Source organism: Zeus faber, assembly GCF_960531495.2.
Source record: "Zeus faber genome assembly, chromosome: 18".
Taxonomy (NCBI): Eukaryota; Metazoa; Chordata; class Actinopteri; order Zeiformes; family Zeidae; genus Zeus; species Zeus faber.
The window spans coordinates 29,289,294-29,308,711 of NC_137210.1; the positions used below are offsets into that span (position 1 = coordinate 29,289,294).

General features: G+C 46.3%; 1 protein-coding gene across 1 annotated transcript in view; it reads left to right on the top strand.

The window, feature by feature from the left end:
* The window catches only part of htr2aa (5-hydroxytryptamine (serotonin) receptor 2A-a), a gene marked incomplete at both ends in the record, with an annotated part of 47,040 nt that extends 37,245 nt beyond the window's left edge, over positions 1 to 9,795 (top strand). The window contains one exon of the mRNA XM_080018968.1: positions 8,945 to 9,795. Within this exon, the coding sequence (XP_079875094.1) occupies positions 8,945 to 9,795 (851 nt within the window). The remainder of the gene's footprint in view (positions 1 to 8,944) is intronic.
* Positions 9,796 to 19,418: the final 9,623 nt, after the last annotated feature.

A 19,418-nucleotide genomic window follows, 5' to 3' on the forward strand; every position in this document is an offset into this window, starting at 1 on the left:
ATATTTATTTGGACGGAAGAATGAACAGAGGCATTTGCTGCGCTGCGCTTCAGTTTACGGAGGTTGTAGTAAGTTTTGTGGAGTTACACCGCTGGGGATGAGTGCGCACTCTCAGTGTCCGTGCACGAGGTCAGGAGGGCTTTGATGCGGGTGAACACCAGGAAAGCTGCGGGCCCAGATGGCATATCTGGACGAGTACTGAAGACCTGTGCTAACCAGCTAGCTCCGGTGTTCACCACAATATTCAACATCTCCCTGGCTGAATCAGTGGTCCCATCCTGCTTCAAGAGGTCCACCGTCGTTTCTGTCCCGAAGATCGCCTCTCCAACCTGCCTGAATGACTACCGTCCGGTGGCCCTCACCTCGGTGGTCATGAAGTGTTTCGAGAGGCTGATTAAGGATTACATCTGCGGCTCCCTCCCCCGCACCTTGGACCCGTTGCAGTTCGCGTACCGGCAGAACAGATCCACGGATGACGCGGTCTCCCAGGTACTGCACACCACGCTCACGCACCTGGATGGCCAGAAGGGGGCCTATGTGAGAATGCTGTTCATTGATTATAGTTCAGCTTTCAACACCATAGTCCCCACCAGACTGGCTGTCAAGCTGATGGAGCTCGGAATGAATGCTCCGCTGTGCACCTGGATCCTGGACTTCCTCACAGGCCGCCCCCAGGTGGTCAAGGTGGGGAAGTACATGTCAAGCTCCCTCACCCTGAATACAGGATCCCCCCAGGGCTGCGTCCTCAGCCCCCTACTGTACTCCCTGTACACACATGACTGTGTGGCGAGGTCCAGCTCCAACACCATCATCAAGTTTGCTGACGACACCGTGGTCGTGGGCCTGATCACCGACTGCGATGAGAAGGCCTACCGCGAGGAGGTGGCTGACCTTTCACTCTGGTGCCAGGACAACAGCCTACACCTGAACGTCAGCAAAACCAAGGAGCTGATTGTGGACTTTAGGCGTGGATCACAATCGAGGACGCACGCGCCCTTGTGGATTAATGGGACTTCTGTCGATAGGGTGAGCAGCTTCAGATATCTGGGAGTCCACATCACAGAGGACTTAACATGGACTGTTCACACAGACACTCTGGTGAGAAAGGCGAGGCAGCGTCTCTACCACCTCAGGCAGCTGAGGAAATTCCGGGTCTCGTGAGGATCCTCAAGTCCTTCTACTCTGGAGCAGTGGAGAGCATCCTGACAGGCAACATCACTGCCTGGTTTGGGAACTGTACTGCCCAGGACAGGCGGGCCCTGCAGAGGGTGGTGCGTTCAGCTGAACGTACCATTGGAACTACCCTCCCCCCCTTGCAGGAGCTATACACCAGGAGGTGTAGTAGCAGAGCCCGTAGGATCATGAAGGATCCTCATCACCCCAACAACGGACTGTTCCAGCTGCTGCGTCAGGCAAGCGCCTCCGCAGTCACGCAGCGAGAACAGAGAGACTGAGACGGAGTTTCTTCCCTCAAGCCATCAGAACTGTCAACGCTGACCTCACCAGGGGTCCTAACTGAGCCATGCACTAGGCTCCACTACCTACTGTACTGTATGTAGCATACTGTACCGCATACTGTGTCACTGTTCAGGGTTGTTCGTGATGCCGTATTGCTGCGCCGTACTGTTGTATACTGTGCTGTATTATCCCAAACACTACCTCACACTATTCACATTCACATGCCACTTTAATTCACATGCCACTTTAAATGCACATATCTGTATATACAAAGGCATATTCCTTCAACCTATTCCATTTTATTTCATTTTATTTTTTATTGTATTTTATTCTATATATTTTTATCTTATTCTATAAGTATTCAACCCACTGTATTACGTTTTAGGAGTCAGTTAGTCGGTCTATTAGAAAGGAATTTTCTACTTTTATTTTATTTTCTATTTTTTCCTAGGACATATTGTGTGCTATCACCGGGTGCGTTGCATTACATTTCACTGCATATATGTATGGAAGTATGTATATGTATGTGACAAATAAAAAATCTTGAATCTTGAATCTTGAATTTAGTTTCGTCAAATCATTTACTCTTATGGGATGAATACTGTGAATCAATCACATTCAATAGGAATTATGCCAAACACCTCCCAATCACCCTTTGAGAGTGATTGGGAGGTGGCTTCACTTGGCTTCATTCAGCCACCCCTCCGGCGGGTTATCTTCCAAAAAACAGGAGCCTTTCTGTGTGGAGTTTGCATGTTCTCCCCGTGTTCACATGGGGTTTCCTCCACCTCACGTCAGTAAGGACCCCCACCAAAAACATGCACCCATCATCGTCTGACCAGCGATGGACACTTATCACCTGGTCCCCGGGCGCGTCCACGTACGCTGCCCACTGCTCCTGCTGTGCCCCCGGAGGAAGGACAAGCCAGGATGGTTCAAAAGCAGAGGAGCCATTTCACCGGCCACCATCAAGCATGTGCATGTGTGTGTGTGTGCAAGCATGTGTTGTGGAGTGTCGTGTGATGATTAAAGACTGTTTCTTCTTTCTTTCTTCTTTCTTCCCCCAGAATGCAAATGAGTTGGAGGACCAACAAAGCCACATGGCTACTTTTCCTGCTGTATGGGGGCAATCTCTGTATTGTTCTTGTGTTTTGAGGGAATGTTGAACAGCATCATCGACACACAACATCTTTGTTCTTAAAGAAGCTTTTATTTAACAGTAAGAATATAAATGTTTTATAAAAGTGGAATTATTTAGGAGTTTAAAAGTGCGGACAACACAACAAAATGTATTGTCTGTCAATAATGTTTGTTTTTGTATATCAACCTCGGTGTGTCATTTAATATATAAATGTGCGTATGCCAAATATCTTCAAAGTTGTTGGAGTTATTATTTGGGCTAACCCCAACCCTACCTCTTTTAATTTTATTTTCGCCTCTGGCTGCATTTGCAGGTAAGCTTGAGAATCTTGTCCATTGCTACTTGTTCATAATCTGCATCACCAACCTCAACCGACTTCATCATGTCATCAACTTCCTTTCTGTTGTAACAGCAAGTGTGTGTCGTCGGTCTCTTCTTCCTCCGGTGGTTCTTGAAAATATTCTGTTTTATTGCCACATTCAAGTTGAAATCCGCTGTTTGAAGTCCGGGATAACGCTGGTATCAGATTCATCATCACTGTCAGAGAACTGACTATCATCGCGGAAAAGTCCAGTACGCACTGCTTACACTGACTTGGATCTATCGCACTGGTCAGATAAAGGTCCAATATATGATTTAGATCTTCCTCCACCCGCTTCTCGTAATCCATAACAACACTGAGACAAAAGTTTTCAGAGACAAGTGGAACCGGATCCTTGGCTTGTTTACGGAAGTGACGTCAGCATTACTTCTTTGTTGGTATACGCCGCCTACACAACAATGTATCCAGATGTGTGTATAAAATACATAATATTTAAAGGTTGAATCAAAACTGTTTCACATTGTGACTTCACATCACATGGAATGTGGAGGAATGATCTTCACCTGGACTGTCGCTTTAAAGGAAAAAAATCGATCGGCGTTGTTCAGCCCCGTTCAGCGTCTCAGTAAGTGAACTGCATTTCCCCATGTCATCTAACGGGAATATTTAACTACACGGTATTTATTTAACTACAACATTTATCTACTATTTATTAATCAACCTCGGTTTTGCAAATACGTTGAGAGATAAAAAAAAACCCACAAAGGAACTTCTAGAAACCTTCCCGAAACATTTCTTTCAACTTATTTGGCCACTGCCGGCCATTTTAGAAATGCACGTCATAGCGGGTTTTGCTGTGGTGGGTCACATTTGTTAACAAAGAACAACTCGTTTGCGGGTTGTGCATCAGGCCTGGATGACTAGAAAGTCTCTCTGTCTTTAGTTCTAATCCCCACACTTCCACTCTCTCTCATCATGACTCTGATGATCTGGATAAAAATACCCCCTCACCCACAGGCTCCAAATTACGACACAGACTTCTTATTTCCTGATGACGGCGCCCGAGGCCTCCTCATATTTAGCCTGAATGCCATCGCCATGGAGATTTAATATTGCCTGAGAACATCCCATAATGCACTGCTTGTTCTCAGTTTTTGGGGCTGTAGCTCTAGTTTGGAAGGTGGATTCGTGAGGACGGTCTGTCCGTCCGTTATACTGCATTAAAGTCGGTCCACTTGGCGGCCATCTTGTTATAACGCGCCCAGGCAGGAAGTTTGTCGTACACATCATGTTTTAGATTTTGATGAACCAATGAATCGTAAAGTTGAACCTTAAAGAGCCTGTAAACCCGCCTCGTCTTCTGCAAATGTACACAGAAAGTGGCTGCGGTCAGTTGCTCTTAGGGTACGTCCCTTCGCTGACAGAAATTACCTTAACATTTGAAGCGCTCGCTCTCTTCTGTCTCCATGGTAACACGACTCAACAACCCCACAGCGCAAAGTCGCTGTGGGGTTGTTGAGAAATCCAACTAATCAGGATTTTTGCAATACAAATCTATTAATAATTTTCAGATAAGGTTTATTTTGCCCCCTTCTGTCCTGGTTGTTGGTGGCGTTCGCTCCTATTAAAGCCATAGTTTTGTACTTTTGTTTGATAAAAAAAAAAAACGATGATGAATTGTGAGCAAAACATGATTTTTTTGAGCAAGGGCCAATTTAAATGTTCTTCTAAGGGACTCTGATATGCCAGAAAAGTCAGATTTGTTTCTATATCCTTTAACCCCGGCCCAGTGTCAAGAGCTTCACAGGCTTCACCTTTCACACGGAAACAACAACAACAGAACAACAGCACCCCCTAGTCCGCACCCCAACCTGGCAAGGAAGCACTCAGCAAGGAAAAATGGAAGAAACCTTGAGAAGGGAAGAACTCCCCTACCAGGACAGCCAGGTTTCAATGGGTGACCCGTTATAAATTAGATAATGTGATAAAATGTGATATAATGTGATATGTTCTCTGTGTATGGAAGCTGTATCATCTGAATTTGGAGCTGAAAACTCCATTGGATGATTTGTAAAAATCGGCTGATGGGCCCAGCTAGTTACCTCAAAACAAGTTCAGGAATATACTGTAGTGCAAATTACTCCTAGTTGGACGCAAAACAAACCAGAACTTAAAGCAGAGTTGCAACAAATGAGCATTAATTCTGTCAACCAAAAGAAATACTCACAGTTCATATCACTGCCCTAAATGCCCTCTGAGAAATGTGGTTTCCCATCACTGTCCTTGTTCAATAATCACACATGGAACAAAAGGTTCATCCAAAGGGTCCGGCTTCCGAATCCCCCTTGAAAATGCAAAAAATGCGATGCATTGCAGTCCCAAAGAAAGAACGTAAATTCTAATAGAAAAATAAAATGGGTCTCCTGGACGTCTAAGCAAGCCTTGGTATGACCAGGATGCTGCGGCACTGTGGTCCTCAGCGGACGCCAATGATGCAGCTCATTGTCCCCAGCAGGATCCAGCCTTAAAATTATTATTATTATTGGGGTTCTAAGCACAGATAGAAAAGGCCAAATTCTTCCATCTAGTCCATCTGCCCCCCATCCCCCGAGACAAGCCCCAAACACTCTGTTTATCCACCCTGCTCTCTTTCCCTCCCCCGGCTTAATGGGACAGTGCACAGTTAACAGGGACGTGATGTGTGATTACCGTGAAAACTGCTTGTTACTATATGTGGCAAAGCAGCATACACAAGCATGATAAAGGTTACACCTTGCAAGGGACTTTAAACTGGACCATATCTGCATGAACCCACTCATACATGTGGCGGTGTCACACTTTCTCTTTACGATACTTTTTCCTCTGTATGATCTCCAACCTAACCTTGACCATCTCTAACCTTCAACCTAACCTTGACCATCTCTAACCTTCAACCTAACCTTGACCATCTCTAACCTTCAACCTAACCCTGACCATCTCTAACCTTCAACCTAACCTTGACCATCTCTAACCTTCAACCTAACCTTGACCATCACTAACCTTCAACCTAACCTTGACCATCACTAACCTTCAACCTAACCTTGACCATCTCTAACCTTCAACCTAACCTTGACCATCACTAACCTTCAACCTAACCTTGACCATCTCTAACCTTCAACCTAACCTTGACCATCTCTAACCTTCAACCTAACCCTGACCATCACTAACCTTCAACCTAACCTTGACCATCTCTAACCTTCAACCTAACCTTGACCATCTCTAACCTTCAACCTAACCTTGACCATCTCTAACCTTCAACCTAACCCTGACCATCTCTAACCTTCAACCTAACCTTGACCATCTCTAACCTTCAACCTAACCTTGACCATCACTAACCTTCAACCTAACCTTGACCATCACTAACCTTCAACCTAACCTTGACCATCTCTAACCTTCAACCTAACCTTGACCATCACTAACCTTCAACCTAACCTTGACCATCTCTAACTTTCAACCTAACCTTGACCATCACTAACCTTCAACCAAACCTTGACCATCACTAACCTTCAACCTAACCTTGACCATCACTAACCTTCAACCTAACCTTGACCATCACTAACCTTCAACCTAACCTTGACCATCACTAACCTTCAACCTAACCTTGACCATCTCTAACCTTCAACCTAACCTTGACCATCACTAACCTTCAACCTAACCTTGACCATCACTAACCTTCAACCTAACCTTGACCATCACTAACCTTCAACCTAACCTTGACCATCACTAACCTTCAACCTAACCTTGACCATCTCTAACCTTCAACCTAACCTTGACCATCTCTAACCTTCAACCTAACCTTGACCATCACTAACCTTCAACCTAACCTTGACCATCACTAACCTTCAACCTAACCTTGACCATCTCTAACCTTCAACCTAACCTTGACCATCACTAACCTTCAACCTAACCTTGACCATCTCTAACTTTCAACCTAACCTTGACCATCACTAACCTTCAACCAAACCTTGACCATCACTAACCTTCAACCTAACCTTGACCATCACTAACCTTCAACCTAACCTTGACCATCACTAACCTTCAACCTAACCTTGACCATCACTAACCTTCAACCTAACCTTGACCATCTCTAACCTTCAACCTAACCTTGACCATCACTAACCTTCAACCTAACCTTGACCATCACTAGCCTTCAAACTAACCTTGACCATCACTAACCTTCAACCAAACCTTGACCATCTCTAACCTTCAACCTAACCTTGACCATCACTAACCTTCAACCTAACCTTGACCATCTCTAACTTTCAACCTAACCTTGACCATCACTAACCTTCAACCAAACCTTGACCATCACTAACCTTCAACCAAACCTTGACCATCACTAACCTTCAACCTAACCTTGACCATCACTAACCTTCAAACTAACCTTGACCATCACTAACCTTCAACCTAACCTTGACCATCACTAACCTTCAACCAAACCTTGACCATCACTAACCTTCAACCTAACCTTGACCATCTCTAACTTTCAACCTAACCTTGACCATCTCTAACTTTCAACCTAACCTTGACCATCACTAACCTTCAACCAAACCTTGACCATCTCTAACCTTCAACCTAACCTTGACCATCACTAACCTTCAACCTAACCTTGACCATCTCAAGAGGTTTGATAACCCTGTCGTAACCGTCACCACTGGAATATGATTCATTGTAACACGTGAATAACCATCCAATTGGTTAATTTGAGGAAACTGGACTGAAATGACTGAAAGATCCTATGAGCAGTTTTGTAAATGCACTACTACTGGAACTGGGACAAACCGCTTGTCTTCATGGGTAGGTGGGCGGGGTCAGTCAACTTCACTCCTCTGACAATCCGCAACCACTGCCCCCCCCCAAAACCTGCCAAATTGTCTGCCTCAGATAAGGTGTCGCCCTCACCATCCCCAGCCCCAGATCCCAGAAGCCATTATGGAGCTGCACCTGGAGCTCCAGACATCCAGAGCATATCGGTCTCCACCTTTCTCTCTCTCCCTCTCTCTCTCTCTCTCTCTCTCTCTCTCTCCCTCTCTCTCTCCCTGCCTCTCCCCCCCCTCTCTCTCTCTCCATCTCTCTCCCCCTCTCTTTCTTTCTCTCTCTCTCTCTCTCTCTGTCCATCCCTTCACTTTAAACATTATGAGCTGGTAATGAGCAGCCGTGCAGTTTGGTTTCAGGGAGCAGATTGTGAGTCTTATCTTCGTCTTTGATAGTTGATGCTCGTGTGGCCGAACCAATCTGAAAAGTGAGACCATGTCTCCGGGTTTCATTTAGCTCTGTCGCAACGGGGCTGCGGAGGTCAAAACAACAACATCAAAAAAGATGGAAGTTTTCACAGGATTTTCATATTATTCCTAAATATATTTCAGTTTTCATTTTAGTGAGAAGTTTTCCTCTATTTCACACTCTATCAGTGTTTCTATGGTGCATTAACAGCATATTGAGAACGAGGCAATCAGAGATAAGATTGACCATTTCTGCACTATGACTCACAATTTCCCAAATGCTTGTCCCCAGATAGTATTCCCGGCACAATCTGTGTACCTGTCACACACACACACACACACCCGCAGACACATACACATATACGGGGTTATTACTTGAATATAGTGCATTTTGGGACCATTTCCTGGACGCTGTTCTTTCAATTACTTTTCTGAGTAAAACACTGTCTGAAAGGAGCCAGTGGCCATGACGGGGCATCATACCAGTAGCACGTCGCAGTTAGGAGAGGAAATTACTTCAAAACAGTAACTTGTTTGCACTCCATTATATTATATATAGCTAGTTATTAGTCAGTTCTGCAAATAGCAGCAGCCACCACTGTTGTTCAAAAGCTAAAAAACAGTTTGAGAGGAAAGTCTCCCACACTGTCTGTCTAATGGCAGCGAGGCTTTCCACAGACAGAATCTGGTACAGACTTTAGAGCAGTATTTAATAATGGCCATCATGTTCTAAATCCCTCTTTCTGTCCCTCATATCCCCAGGTATCTCCATGCCGATCCCCGTCCTGGGCCTGAGGGACCACTCCAAGGTCTTCAGGGATGGCAGCTGTCTGCTGACGGATGACAGCTTCGTGCTGGTCGGCTCCTTCGTTGCCTTCTTCGTTCCCCTCACCATCATGGTGGTCACCTACTTTCTGACCATCAAGGCCCTGCAGAACGAGGCCACGCTCTGCCTCGACCAGCTGGTACCTCGGCCCAAATGGAGCACGACGCTGACGCTGGCCTTCCTGCCTCAGGCCTCTCTGTCCTCCGAGAAGCTCTTCCGGCGCTCTTTGAGCCAGAAGACCGTAGCCGGGAACGCCAGCGGGGGGCGGGGTAGCGTGTTCGGGCCCCTGTCCGGTCACCGCACCATGCAGTCCATCAGCAATGAGCAGAAGGCCTCCAAGGTCCTGGGTGTGGTCTTCTTTCTCTTCGTGGTCATGTGGTGTCCCTTCTTCATCACCAATGTCTTGGCGGTGGTGTGCGACCCGGCAGCCTGTGATCCAACGCTGATGGGCGGGCTGCTCAACGTCTTTGTGTGGGTGGGCTACCTGTCGTCTGCCATCAACCCGCTGGTCTACACGTTGTTCAACAAGACGTACCGCGCGGCGTTCTCACGCTACGTGCGCTGCCGCTACCACCCGGAAAAGAAGCCCCTGCAGCTCATCCTGGTCAACACCATCCCCCCGCTGGCGTACAGCTCCAGTCAGCTGCCCCTTGGAGAGATGGCCGCCTTACGGAACGGAGCAGCGTACCCTAGTTGCGGTCCCAAGGACTACTCTCTACCAGGGCTTGTGAAGGACAAGTGCAACCGGAGCCAGAGAGACAAGGATAAAGACGAGAGCTGCGTGTAAAAATAAGAGGGTTGGTGCTCAGTGGTGCAGATCCTGCTTCACCGCTGTGGGCGGAGGCCTGGGTGAGGTCTGAGTGTTTGCTGTTGGCCGTTCGAGGTGCAGCTGTGTTTTGGAGAGACATTAATAGAGAAGGAGGGGAAGGAGGAGGTGGCACAGGGACACAAACAGCCTCTTCAAAGGACTTGTGAAGCCATTTTTATTCAAAGAGGTTTTTAAGACGCATGGTGTGAGGTTTGCTGTGAGGACCTCAACGACCCCTCTTCCTCTCCTCCTCCTCATCCTCCTCCTCCTCCTCCTTCTTGTTGTGATTCAGGATGGCCTCGATTCCCCATAATCCCCTTTTGGTGGATCAGCCGGGATGGGAGGGGGATTTCCTGCCAAATCATGAGATGCTGTGACTTTTGGACGGCGGACAGACAGTGAGCGCTGAGACAGAGACTAAGAGGCTGATTCTACCTGCCACACCCACAGCGACATGGAGAGATAATATCAAAATACATTTTATATATTTACAGTTCATCGATGGGGTGGAGTCCTGTTAGTGAGACGTCAGGTCCCACATGTAATTAGTGATTAATTGTAAATTACGTTTAGATTTGTTATCGAAGAGACGATGACATGTGGGACAAACAGAAAGGATTTGAAGGGAAGCTCTGGTGTTATTTGACTTAAAGAGCCTCAGCACCGTGCCAACAATTTGAAAGACTCCAATTCATGCCAATCGCTCCCTTTAACTCCCAAGGAACGAAAAATAAGGTTCAAAAAGTAAAAGAAAACACCAGGGGGGAGGGTTTGGACAAGACCTTATGGTTTAGCACAAAGGTGTTTGTATTATACTGTTTCTGGAGTATTTTCTTAATTCAATTTTAAAATATTCTCCTTTGGTTCAATGGCCGTTCAGACACGTCAAGATCAACTGCTCCAACAGGAAGAGAATCCTGAACAGGGAACGATGGATGAGCCAATTCAACAGATATAACTTTATATCATTTTCACTTTGGAGCAGCTTGGCAAATTGGTGAAATTTAATTAAATTAAAATATTAAAACTAAATTATGATGTCATTGTGTATGATGTCAATTTTATGTCAAAATTCTCTCTAATTGAAGGCAAAGTATTTTCTTCTGAATAACTGAAGTGCCATTGGTTAGTTCAAATTTTGTCCTGCGTTCCATCTTTTCATTTCACTCCTCTGGATTACGCGGGACAAGAACATTCTTTCCTTTTTTAATAAGAATCAACAACTTAGAATAACTGCCGTCTTGGAAACGTACTGAACAATGTTAAAAAATGTCTCAAATTAATATTTTATTTCTTCAAATACCGGATTCATCATTTGGAACAAATTCTTTGTGAAAAGGACTCGTTCCAGAGGAATCCACGACTACGTCCATCGGAAACAGAATTGAGCGTTTGGATTCATTCAATCCCGACTTGTCCTCAAGTCTTGCGTCACTGATCAGCATTCTCACATAAAAACCATCAAGTCAAACCTTCCCGTCACATCCGGACCCGACCTGCGCGGCTCAACTCTTCACGCCGCCGTCACTTCCGGGTGAGAAGCTGCAAATCCAGAACGGTTGAGCTCAGAGGCGGCTCTGGACACAGCTTCACGCTCAGCCCGCGCTGCTGGGAGCTTGCGGGTAAAACCTGCGCTGATCTGCTGCTTTAGCTTCGGCTGGTGGAGTCGCAGAGCGTGGAGTCGCAGGGCGTGGAGTCGCAGGGAGTGTCTACGCAGCGGCCGCTCGGGGAGAGTCGAGTGGAAAGGTTTGACTCTTACGTTTCCCTCGGCAGCGAACTCCACCCGCTGGGAGATCGGGTCCGTTTGTGGTGAATGAAAGGGAACAGATAGGGGTGGAACCGTTTAAATCTGCCTTTGGGGCGAGACGGAGAGGAAGAGCAGGTTTCTCTCGCTCCAAACTCAATGTTGTTTTATCAATTTACTGAAATAATTTAAACTTCTTTCTTTCTATGGCCGGCCTGTCCAACGGCTGGCCTGCTTGCCATACATGGCCCAGGGAGCAATCCTTTGAGTCCAACTTTTATATTTAACTCTAGTTATATTAATTTCAGAAATACATGCAGCACTTAAAATTCCTGTGAAGTGAAAATAAATGAGTGTTGTGAGTTTGTCACACCACAGAACCATGTGTTATTAACCACCCAGCCAAATTTTAATGATTAAAACATTTCCAAAAATATAAAATCTGGTTTTAAAATCATGGAAGAAAAAAAGGCAGTTCTCTCTGCTCTGAGACACTGGGGGGCGTGTCTACTGAAGGTGTTGAAACAACGCCCAATCATGTTAACCGTGTTATAATATATTAAGGACAACATTGGAGTATCTTCCACGTTTGAACGCTGTGTTGAACCCTGTCCTGCCTCTAGTTTGTCACCTCAAAGCGCCGCTGTCTGGCTGTGGGACTCCCCGCTGTCCGGTGCCCCCTGCTGGCTCCTCCGCAGGCCATGTCCGGGCTCCACGGCCTGCGAGCAGGCAGATAATGCTAAGGTGACTTTCTAACATGTACAATGTGTTTAGAAACAAATCAATAAATTCACTTTACAGGGACTTTAAATAACTGAAAACCACACGACTGCAGAAGCAGAGTGCTTTAAAGGATGAAACCAGAAAGAATATTATCTGGAAATATATTTGTCCATTCGAGGTTTTTCTGTGCATTCATGAAGACGATTTGAAGAACATGAAGCTGCTTTTGCATTTTATTGCGTTTCTCTTTGTTTTTAAGTGTGTTGCAGCTAAATTCTCATCTTTCTGTGGAATTTGTTCGGCCCAAAACCAAGTGTGAAAACGGGACGACTCGTCTCAGTGACTCTTAAGGAACAGACTACCAAGGGAAGAGTCGATCGTTCATCGCTACTTCTGTGTTTTAGTTATTTTAAAAAACGGTTCCATCTGCTCCTGGCTTGTTCCACCTAGCCTCATCTCTACAATAGACTGGTGTTATCAACCCCCTTCGTCTGTCCCTGAACACGCCACTTGGGTGGCATCTGCCACACTGGCACCTGAGCAGGGACACGGACAATGGGGGGTTGATAGCACCAGTTTATTGTAGAGAGGGGGCCAGGTGGAGCAAGCCAGGAGCAGATGGAACATGTCACGACAGGGCTCCATCCTGACTGAGTGTGTGGACGGGGTTTTTAAAGCTGATGCTCGTCAGCCCAACCAACCAGCATCAGGTGAGGCTGCTCAAGCCACCCCATCCGCCACAGTTACCTTAGTGGAGGACCAGACGAGGATCTGCTCCGTCGGCTGATTTCCAAAAACAAAACTTGTGTCTGATTTTTGAACCTGCTGTTAAGGTGAGGGTCACTGGTTTGTTGGTTTGATGTTTATTTTTCTACTTCATGCAATTCAGTTTATTTATATTCTGTTGGGTCTGGAATCGTCAACGTGATTAAAATGATGTAGAGATGAAAACATGAGAGTTTCACTTTGTGTGTTTTCACTGCGAGAGAACGAACAACAGGAGAGAGGGAACGTCAGGAGGGAACGACACACGCACTCCACAGCCACCGTGATATAATAAGAGAGGTGTGAGGGGATGGAGTGGTGGAGGGATAGAAGATGAATCTTTATTTGTCACACACACACATGCTTTGGATGGTGCTGGTGAAATGGTTCCTCTGCATTTAATCCATCCTGGCTTGTCCTTCCTCGGGGGCACAGTGGGCAATATATGTGGATGCTCCCGGGGACCTGGTGATGTGTGTCCATTGCTGGTCAGATGATGATGTCTGCATGTTTTTGGGTGGGGGTCCTTACTGACGTGAGGGAAACATGTGAGCACGGGTAGACCATGCACACTCCACCCAGAAAGGCTCCTATTTGGGAGATAACCCACCAGAGCACGGTGCCAACAGCGCCCCAGGCGGGAATCGAACCCAGGGCCTTCTTGCTGCGAGGCAGCAGTGCAATGCACTGCACCACCATGCCACCAATGGAGAGATGGAGGGGGGGAGGATGGAGGGATGGAGGGGTGGACAGATGGAGGATGGACAGATGGAGGATGGAGGGATGGAGGGGTGGACAGATGGAGGGATGGAGAATGGAGGGATGGAGGGATGGAAAGGTGGAGGGATGGAGAGATAGAGGGATGAACGGATGGAGAGATGGAGGGATGGAGGATGGAGGGGTGGACAGATGGAGGGATGGAGGCATGGAGGATTGAGGGATGGAGGGGTGGACAGATGGAGGGATGGAGGGATGGAGGATGGAGGATGGAGGGATGGAGAGATGGAAGGATGGAGAGATGGACAGATGGAGTGATGGAGGATGGAGGGGTGGATGGATGAGGGATGGAGATATGGAGGGATGGAGGATGGAGGGATGGAGGATGGAGGGATGGAGGCTTCTGAAAAACACAGCTCCATCAGGACAAACAAAATGTTTTGATTGATTTGATGTTTGGAATCCTGGATCCTGATTGGTCGTTAATATGAATACTGAGCGCTACCGAGGGGAACCACCTTCGCGTCCCTGGTCTGCTTCAAGCTAACGGCGACAGTCGCTAGCTGCGCTACAGAGACACTGCAAGCAGTAAGTTGGCAATAATAACAGGAAACAGTTTTTTGGGTGGAGGAGAAGGTGCCTGATGGAGCCTCTGGAATGCTGGTGCTTTAAAAGTGCAAAGAAAAGTAGAAAAGGAGAAAAAGTCAAACATGTGAAAATATGCAGAATATACAGAATACACAGAATATAAAATATACAAAATACAAAGCAGCGCCGGGGCGGGGCTCCCAGCTTTTGTCCGACTGTCACCCTGCAAACAAGGCGACGTAACCACAGCAACGCAGCACCAGCGCTGTGCATCCTGACAGCAAGAAAGGCTTTGTTTGTCCTGTCAGCTCCAACAGCCTGAGATTGTCAAAGAAACTGAGTTTGGAGAAGGAGGTGGAGGAGGAGTAGGAGGAAATGGAGTATGAGGTGGAGGAGATGGAGGAGGTGGAGGTGTGGAACGTCAATGATTATTAAAGAATCCTGATCAGCTGATCAGAAACATCTTCCGCTGTAGCTTCTCACTGGGATTCAATGCTGTTCAATGCGGCAAAGGATCTTGTATAAAACTTTATCCACCAGACAGCGAGTGGCTGGTCAGTGTCCAGTTCTCAGGACACTGTCCACTCTGCCTCTATGTGACCTCTCCCCTACCTCATCTCCTTTTGGGTTTTTTTTTTACCTGTGCTGTCATCATGCTGCACATACAACACAGTATTTGTTCCACTGCATCCAGGACAGAGTTAGTATCAAGTGGAGTTCACCTTCTCAACCTTCTGCTACGACACTCTTTATTCATTCTTCAATCATCAACAACTGCTGCAACAACTCTGTCCTGTGAGGAGCTGTAGGACGAGCAGAGCACACAACCACCACGAACCCCCTCTTTGGAGAACCATCTGACCATGTTTTGGCCTTTAAAAAAAACAACTGATCACTACTCCAAGTGGGAGAATCACCACAGGTGAGACAAATAAACATAAAACAAAACATGTACATGCAAAAACAAACATAGAAACAAACAACATGCACATGGAAAAACATCATCAGATGACATATATTGAAAAAACAGAGTTAATGAAATCCAGAAAAACTGGAACTACAACTGATCACATTGTAACGGGTGTGGTTAGGACCCAATTGCAGCACAAAGACAGGCAGGGATATTTGGTAATGTCTTATTTGTAGAGCAGACAGAAGACAGGCAGGGAGCAGGCGGGATACATCGTCGGGGACAGGCAGGTTCGATAAAGAGGAGTGCAGACAGAAGACAGGCGGAGTGGCAGGCAGGATACGTGGTCGGCGCGAGGCAGGGTTGGTAGCAGGGAATCAGTCCAGAGAACGCTGGCGAGTCTGGTGCAAGCATCAAAGACAATCTGGCAAAGGGTGACTGGTGAGAGAGGCTTATATAGGGGTTAGATTACAGATCTGGAACAGCTGTGTGCGCAGGTGAATAGATTTGGGCTAATGGGACAGGTAAGGAGAGGGAGGGGAAGTAGAAGAAAGCGGAGCTCATGACACACGTGGCCTCTTCCTGTCATAGTTATGACAGAAAATGAGGAAGAAAAGGAGAGGAATGCAACCAGGAGGGTGCTGGGTTGTGTGTGTGTGTGTGTGTGTGTGTGTGTGTGTTTGTATATCCACCGGTGAGTGTACAGTGCCGGGTCCTGCCCAAACAGACTGACACCCTGCCGAACAGGCAAGCCCAGGGAGGTTGGACCCTCATGCCCACTCGCGCCCCACGCAAGAGCCAGGGCCGTCCCACCACAGCCAGCCCGACGCCAGACACCCCACCTGGCCCCGAGCCCCAAGCGCCCATCCACGTAGCCGAGTGTGCTCAGCGGGGGGCACCCGGACGTTAGAAACCACCAGGTGCAAGCCGCCAGGACTAGAGCCCAGACGGCATAGGGCCCACACAGCCGTCCCCCGGTCAACCACACCCCCACACCAACCCACCGGTGCCACGCCACCCTGGTGGATGGTTTTTAAAGCAAGTATGTTTCCTTATTGATTCAGCAAGGAATGGGAGATCTGATAATGATAACTCCTAACACTCTGTTTGTTCAATGTCTCGCCATCCATGACCCGATTGTTGCTCTGGTTGTAACCATTTAAGTATAAATTGAAGATGGTTTGCTAAATAGTAGTATCTGAAGTTTGGGACAGCAAGGCCTCCACAGTCTTTGTTTTTTTGGAGTGTTGCTAGTTTAATTCTCATTTTTCCACTCTGGACAATCTATCAACAGACAGGAAACGGAGCAGCAGGTCCAACCTCCCTCATCCTGACAGGCAACATCACTGCCTGGTTTGGGAACTGTACTGCCCAGGACAGGCGGGCCCTGCAGAGGGTGGTGCGTTCAGCTGAACGTACCACTGGAACTACCCTCCCCCCCTTGCAGGAGTTATACACCAGGAGGTGTAGTAGCAGAGCCCGTAGGATCATGAAGGATCCTCATCACCCCAACAACGGACTGTTTCAGCTGCTGCGGTCAGGCAAGCGCCTCCGCAGTCACGCAGCGAGAACAGAGAGACTGAGACGGAGTTTCTTCCCTCAAGCCATTAGAACTGTCAACGCTGACCTCACCAGGGGTCCTAACTGAGCCATGCACTAGGCTCCACTACCTACTGTACTGTATGTAGCATACTGTACCGCATACTGTATCACTGTTCAGGGTTGTTCGTGATGCCGTATTGCTGCGCGGTACTGTTGTATACTGTGCTGTATTATCCCAAACACTACTCCCTCTATTCACATTCACATGCCACTTTAATTCACATGCCACTTTAAATGCACATATCTGTATATACAAAGGCATATTCCTTCTATCTATTCCATTTTATTTCAATTTATTTGTATTGTATTTTATTCTTTATATTTTTATCTTATTCTATAAGTATTCAACTAACTGTATTACGTTTTAGGAGTCAGTTAGTCGGTCTATTAGAAAGGAATTTTCTACTTTTTATTTTATTTAATTTTTAATTTTTTCCTCGGACATATTGTGTGCTCTCACCGGGTGCGTTGCATTACATTTCACTGCATATATGTATGGAAGTATGTATATGTATGTGACAAATAAAAATCTTGAATCTTGAATCTTGAATCTTGAACTGTGCGTATGCCAAATACCTTCAGAGTTGGTGGAGTTATTATGTGGGCTAACCTCAACCCTACCCCAGTAACACTCTGAGAGCCTTTTTGGGGCCTTATTTCATTTTCTTTTCTCCCCTGGCTGCATTTACATGTAAACTTGAGAATCTTGTGCATTGCTACTTGCTCATTATCTGCATCACCAACCTCAACGGACTTCATCACGTCATCAACTACTTCCGTTGTAACAACAATGGGCATATCATCTGTCTCCTTTGGTGGTTCTTGAAAATATTATGTTTCATCGTCACATTCAGGTTGGAATCCGCTGTTTGAACTGTTCTCCAAGTCCGCACTGGTCAGATTAATGTCCGCAATATGTTTAAGATCCGCCACCCTCGTAATCCATAACACGGAGATGAAACTTTTCACAGACAAGTAAAACCGAAGGATCCTCATCTTGTTTACGGAAGTGATGTCAGCATTACATCGTCGTTGGTACACGCCCCCTACACAATAATGTGTGTGTGTGTGTGTGTGTGTAAAAGTAGTACGATTTAAAGGTTAAACTCTATGAAAATGGTTTCACAATGTGACTTCACATCACATGGATTATGGAGGAATGATCTTCACCTAGAGGGTCGCATTAAAGGAAATGATCGATCTGTGTTGTTCAGCGCTATTCAGCGTCTCGGTAAGTGAACTGTGTTTCCTCATGTAATCTAACGGGAATATTTAACGACACGGTTTAACATTTTTCTACTATTTATAAATCAAACTCAGTTTTGAAAATACGTTGAGATAATTAAAAAAAAACCCAAAGGAACAGGAACCTGAGAAAAAAAAAATTTCCTTCTAGAAAGGTTTTGAGAACTTATTTTGCTGCTCCTGGGGATTTTAGAAATACGCGGCAATGAAGGTTCTGCTGCAGTGGGTCACATATGTAGTTAACCCTTACCCTTGGCAGTGACTGGTGTACAGTCGGTTCCACTGAGTTTAAACAGTGTCTCTTAACTGACTGCATTCAGATCTAACTAGATTTGACAAACTTTTACCTCCACCATAGAAGTTTGAAAGATCGCCTCATCAAACCAATTCCAACCTAACCTGCTCCAATCCAATCAAACCAACTCTAATGTGGTTTAATTGAATCCAGTATCTCCTGTCCTTATTTAATGCAGGAAGCAGCAATCTGCTCCTCTGATGGACTGCTCTTCTGGTGCAGGAACCATCCTTTATGCAACTCACTTATTAAAGTCAAACTAATGCAAAATAATCACTCCGGGACTTTATTTGGGTAGAAAAATATTAAATTAAGAATAATATTCGGACATTGTTTGATTGAAAGTACCAAATAATTGAATCCCCATAACTCTAAAACTGAGAACCTTAGGTTGCACAGCGACGCACACCGCCTCAAAAGCTTCACCAGAGGTTGGAGTTCGAATCACTCCTGACAGGGTCCTCCCGCAGTTGTTCCCAGCAAGTGGTAACTGCTGTCTGGTAGTCTTCCGCCATCTGATCAAGCTCAAAAAACCCTACCCTTTGTTCCTTGCTTCACCCAAGTGTCCAGAACATAAGGTCTGAAGAAGCAACTACAAAGTTGATCATTGATCGTGAGGTAGTCTGGTACTGAGTTTTGGTACTACCAGACCAGTCTCTTAGCCTCCTCATGTTTGAACATGAGGTTTGTAATTGACAGTCACTTCACAGGATATGCTACTAAAAGGCCATTCTATGGATTAAGTTCTGAAAACGAACTTCAATTACGGTAAAATGTGTATTAGAGGCTGTGGCAGTACCGCCTGTCACACAGCACCAGAGTGACGTTTTCAGGGCCCTCCGACACAGAGACACAGGCAGCGATGGTGCAAACACACCAGTTTATTGTAGAGACTGGAGAGATCTAACAAGCCTGGAGCAGATGTATCCCATGTCATGACAGAGGCTCTCCCTTGTGTGTCTGGGGGGATGGGTGATTTACCTGTTGCTTGTTGATTGCTCTGATGAGAAACA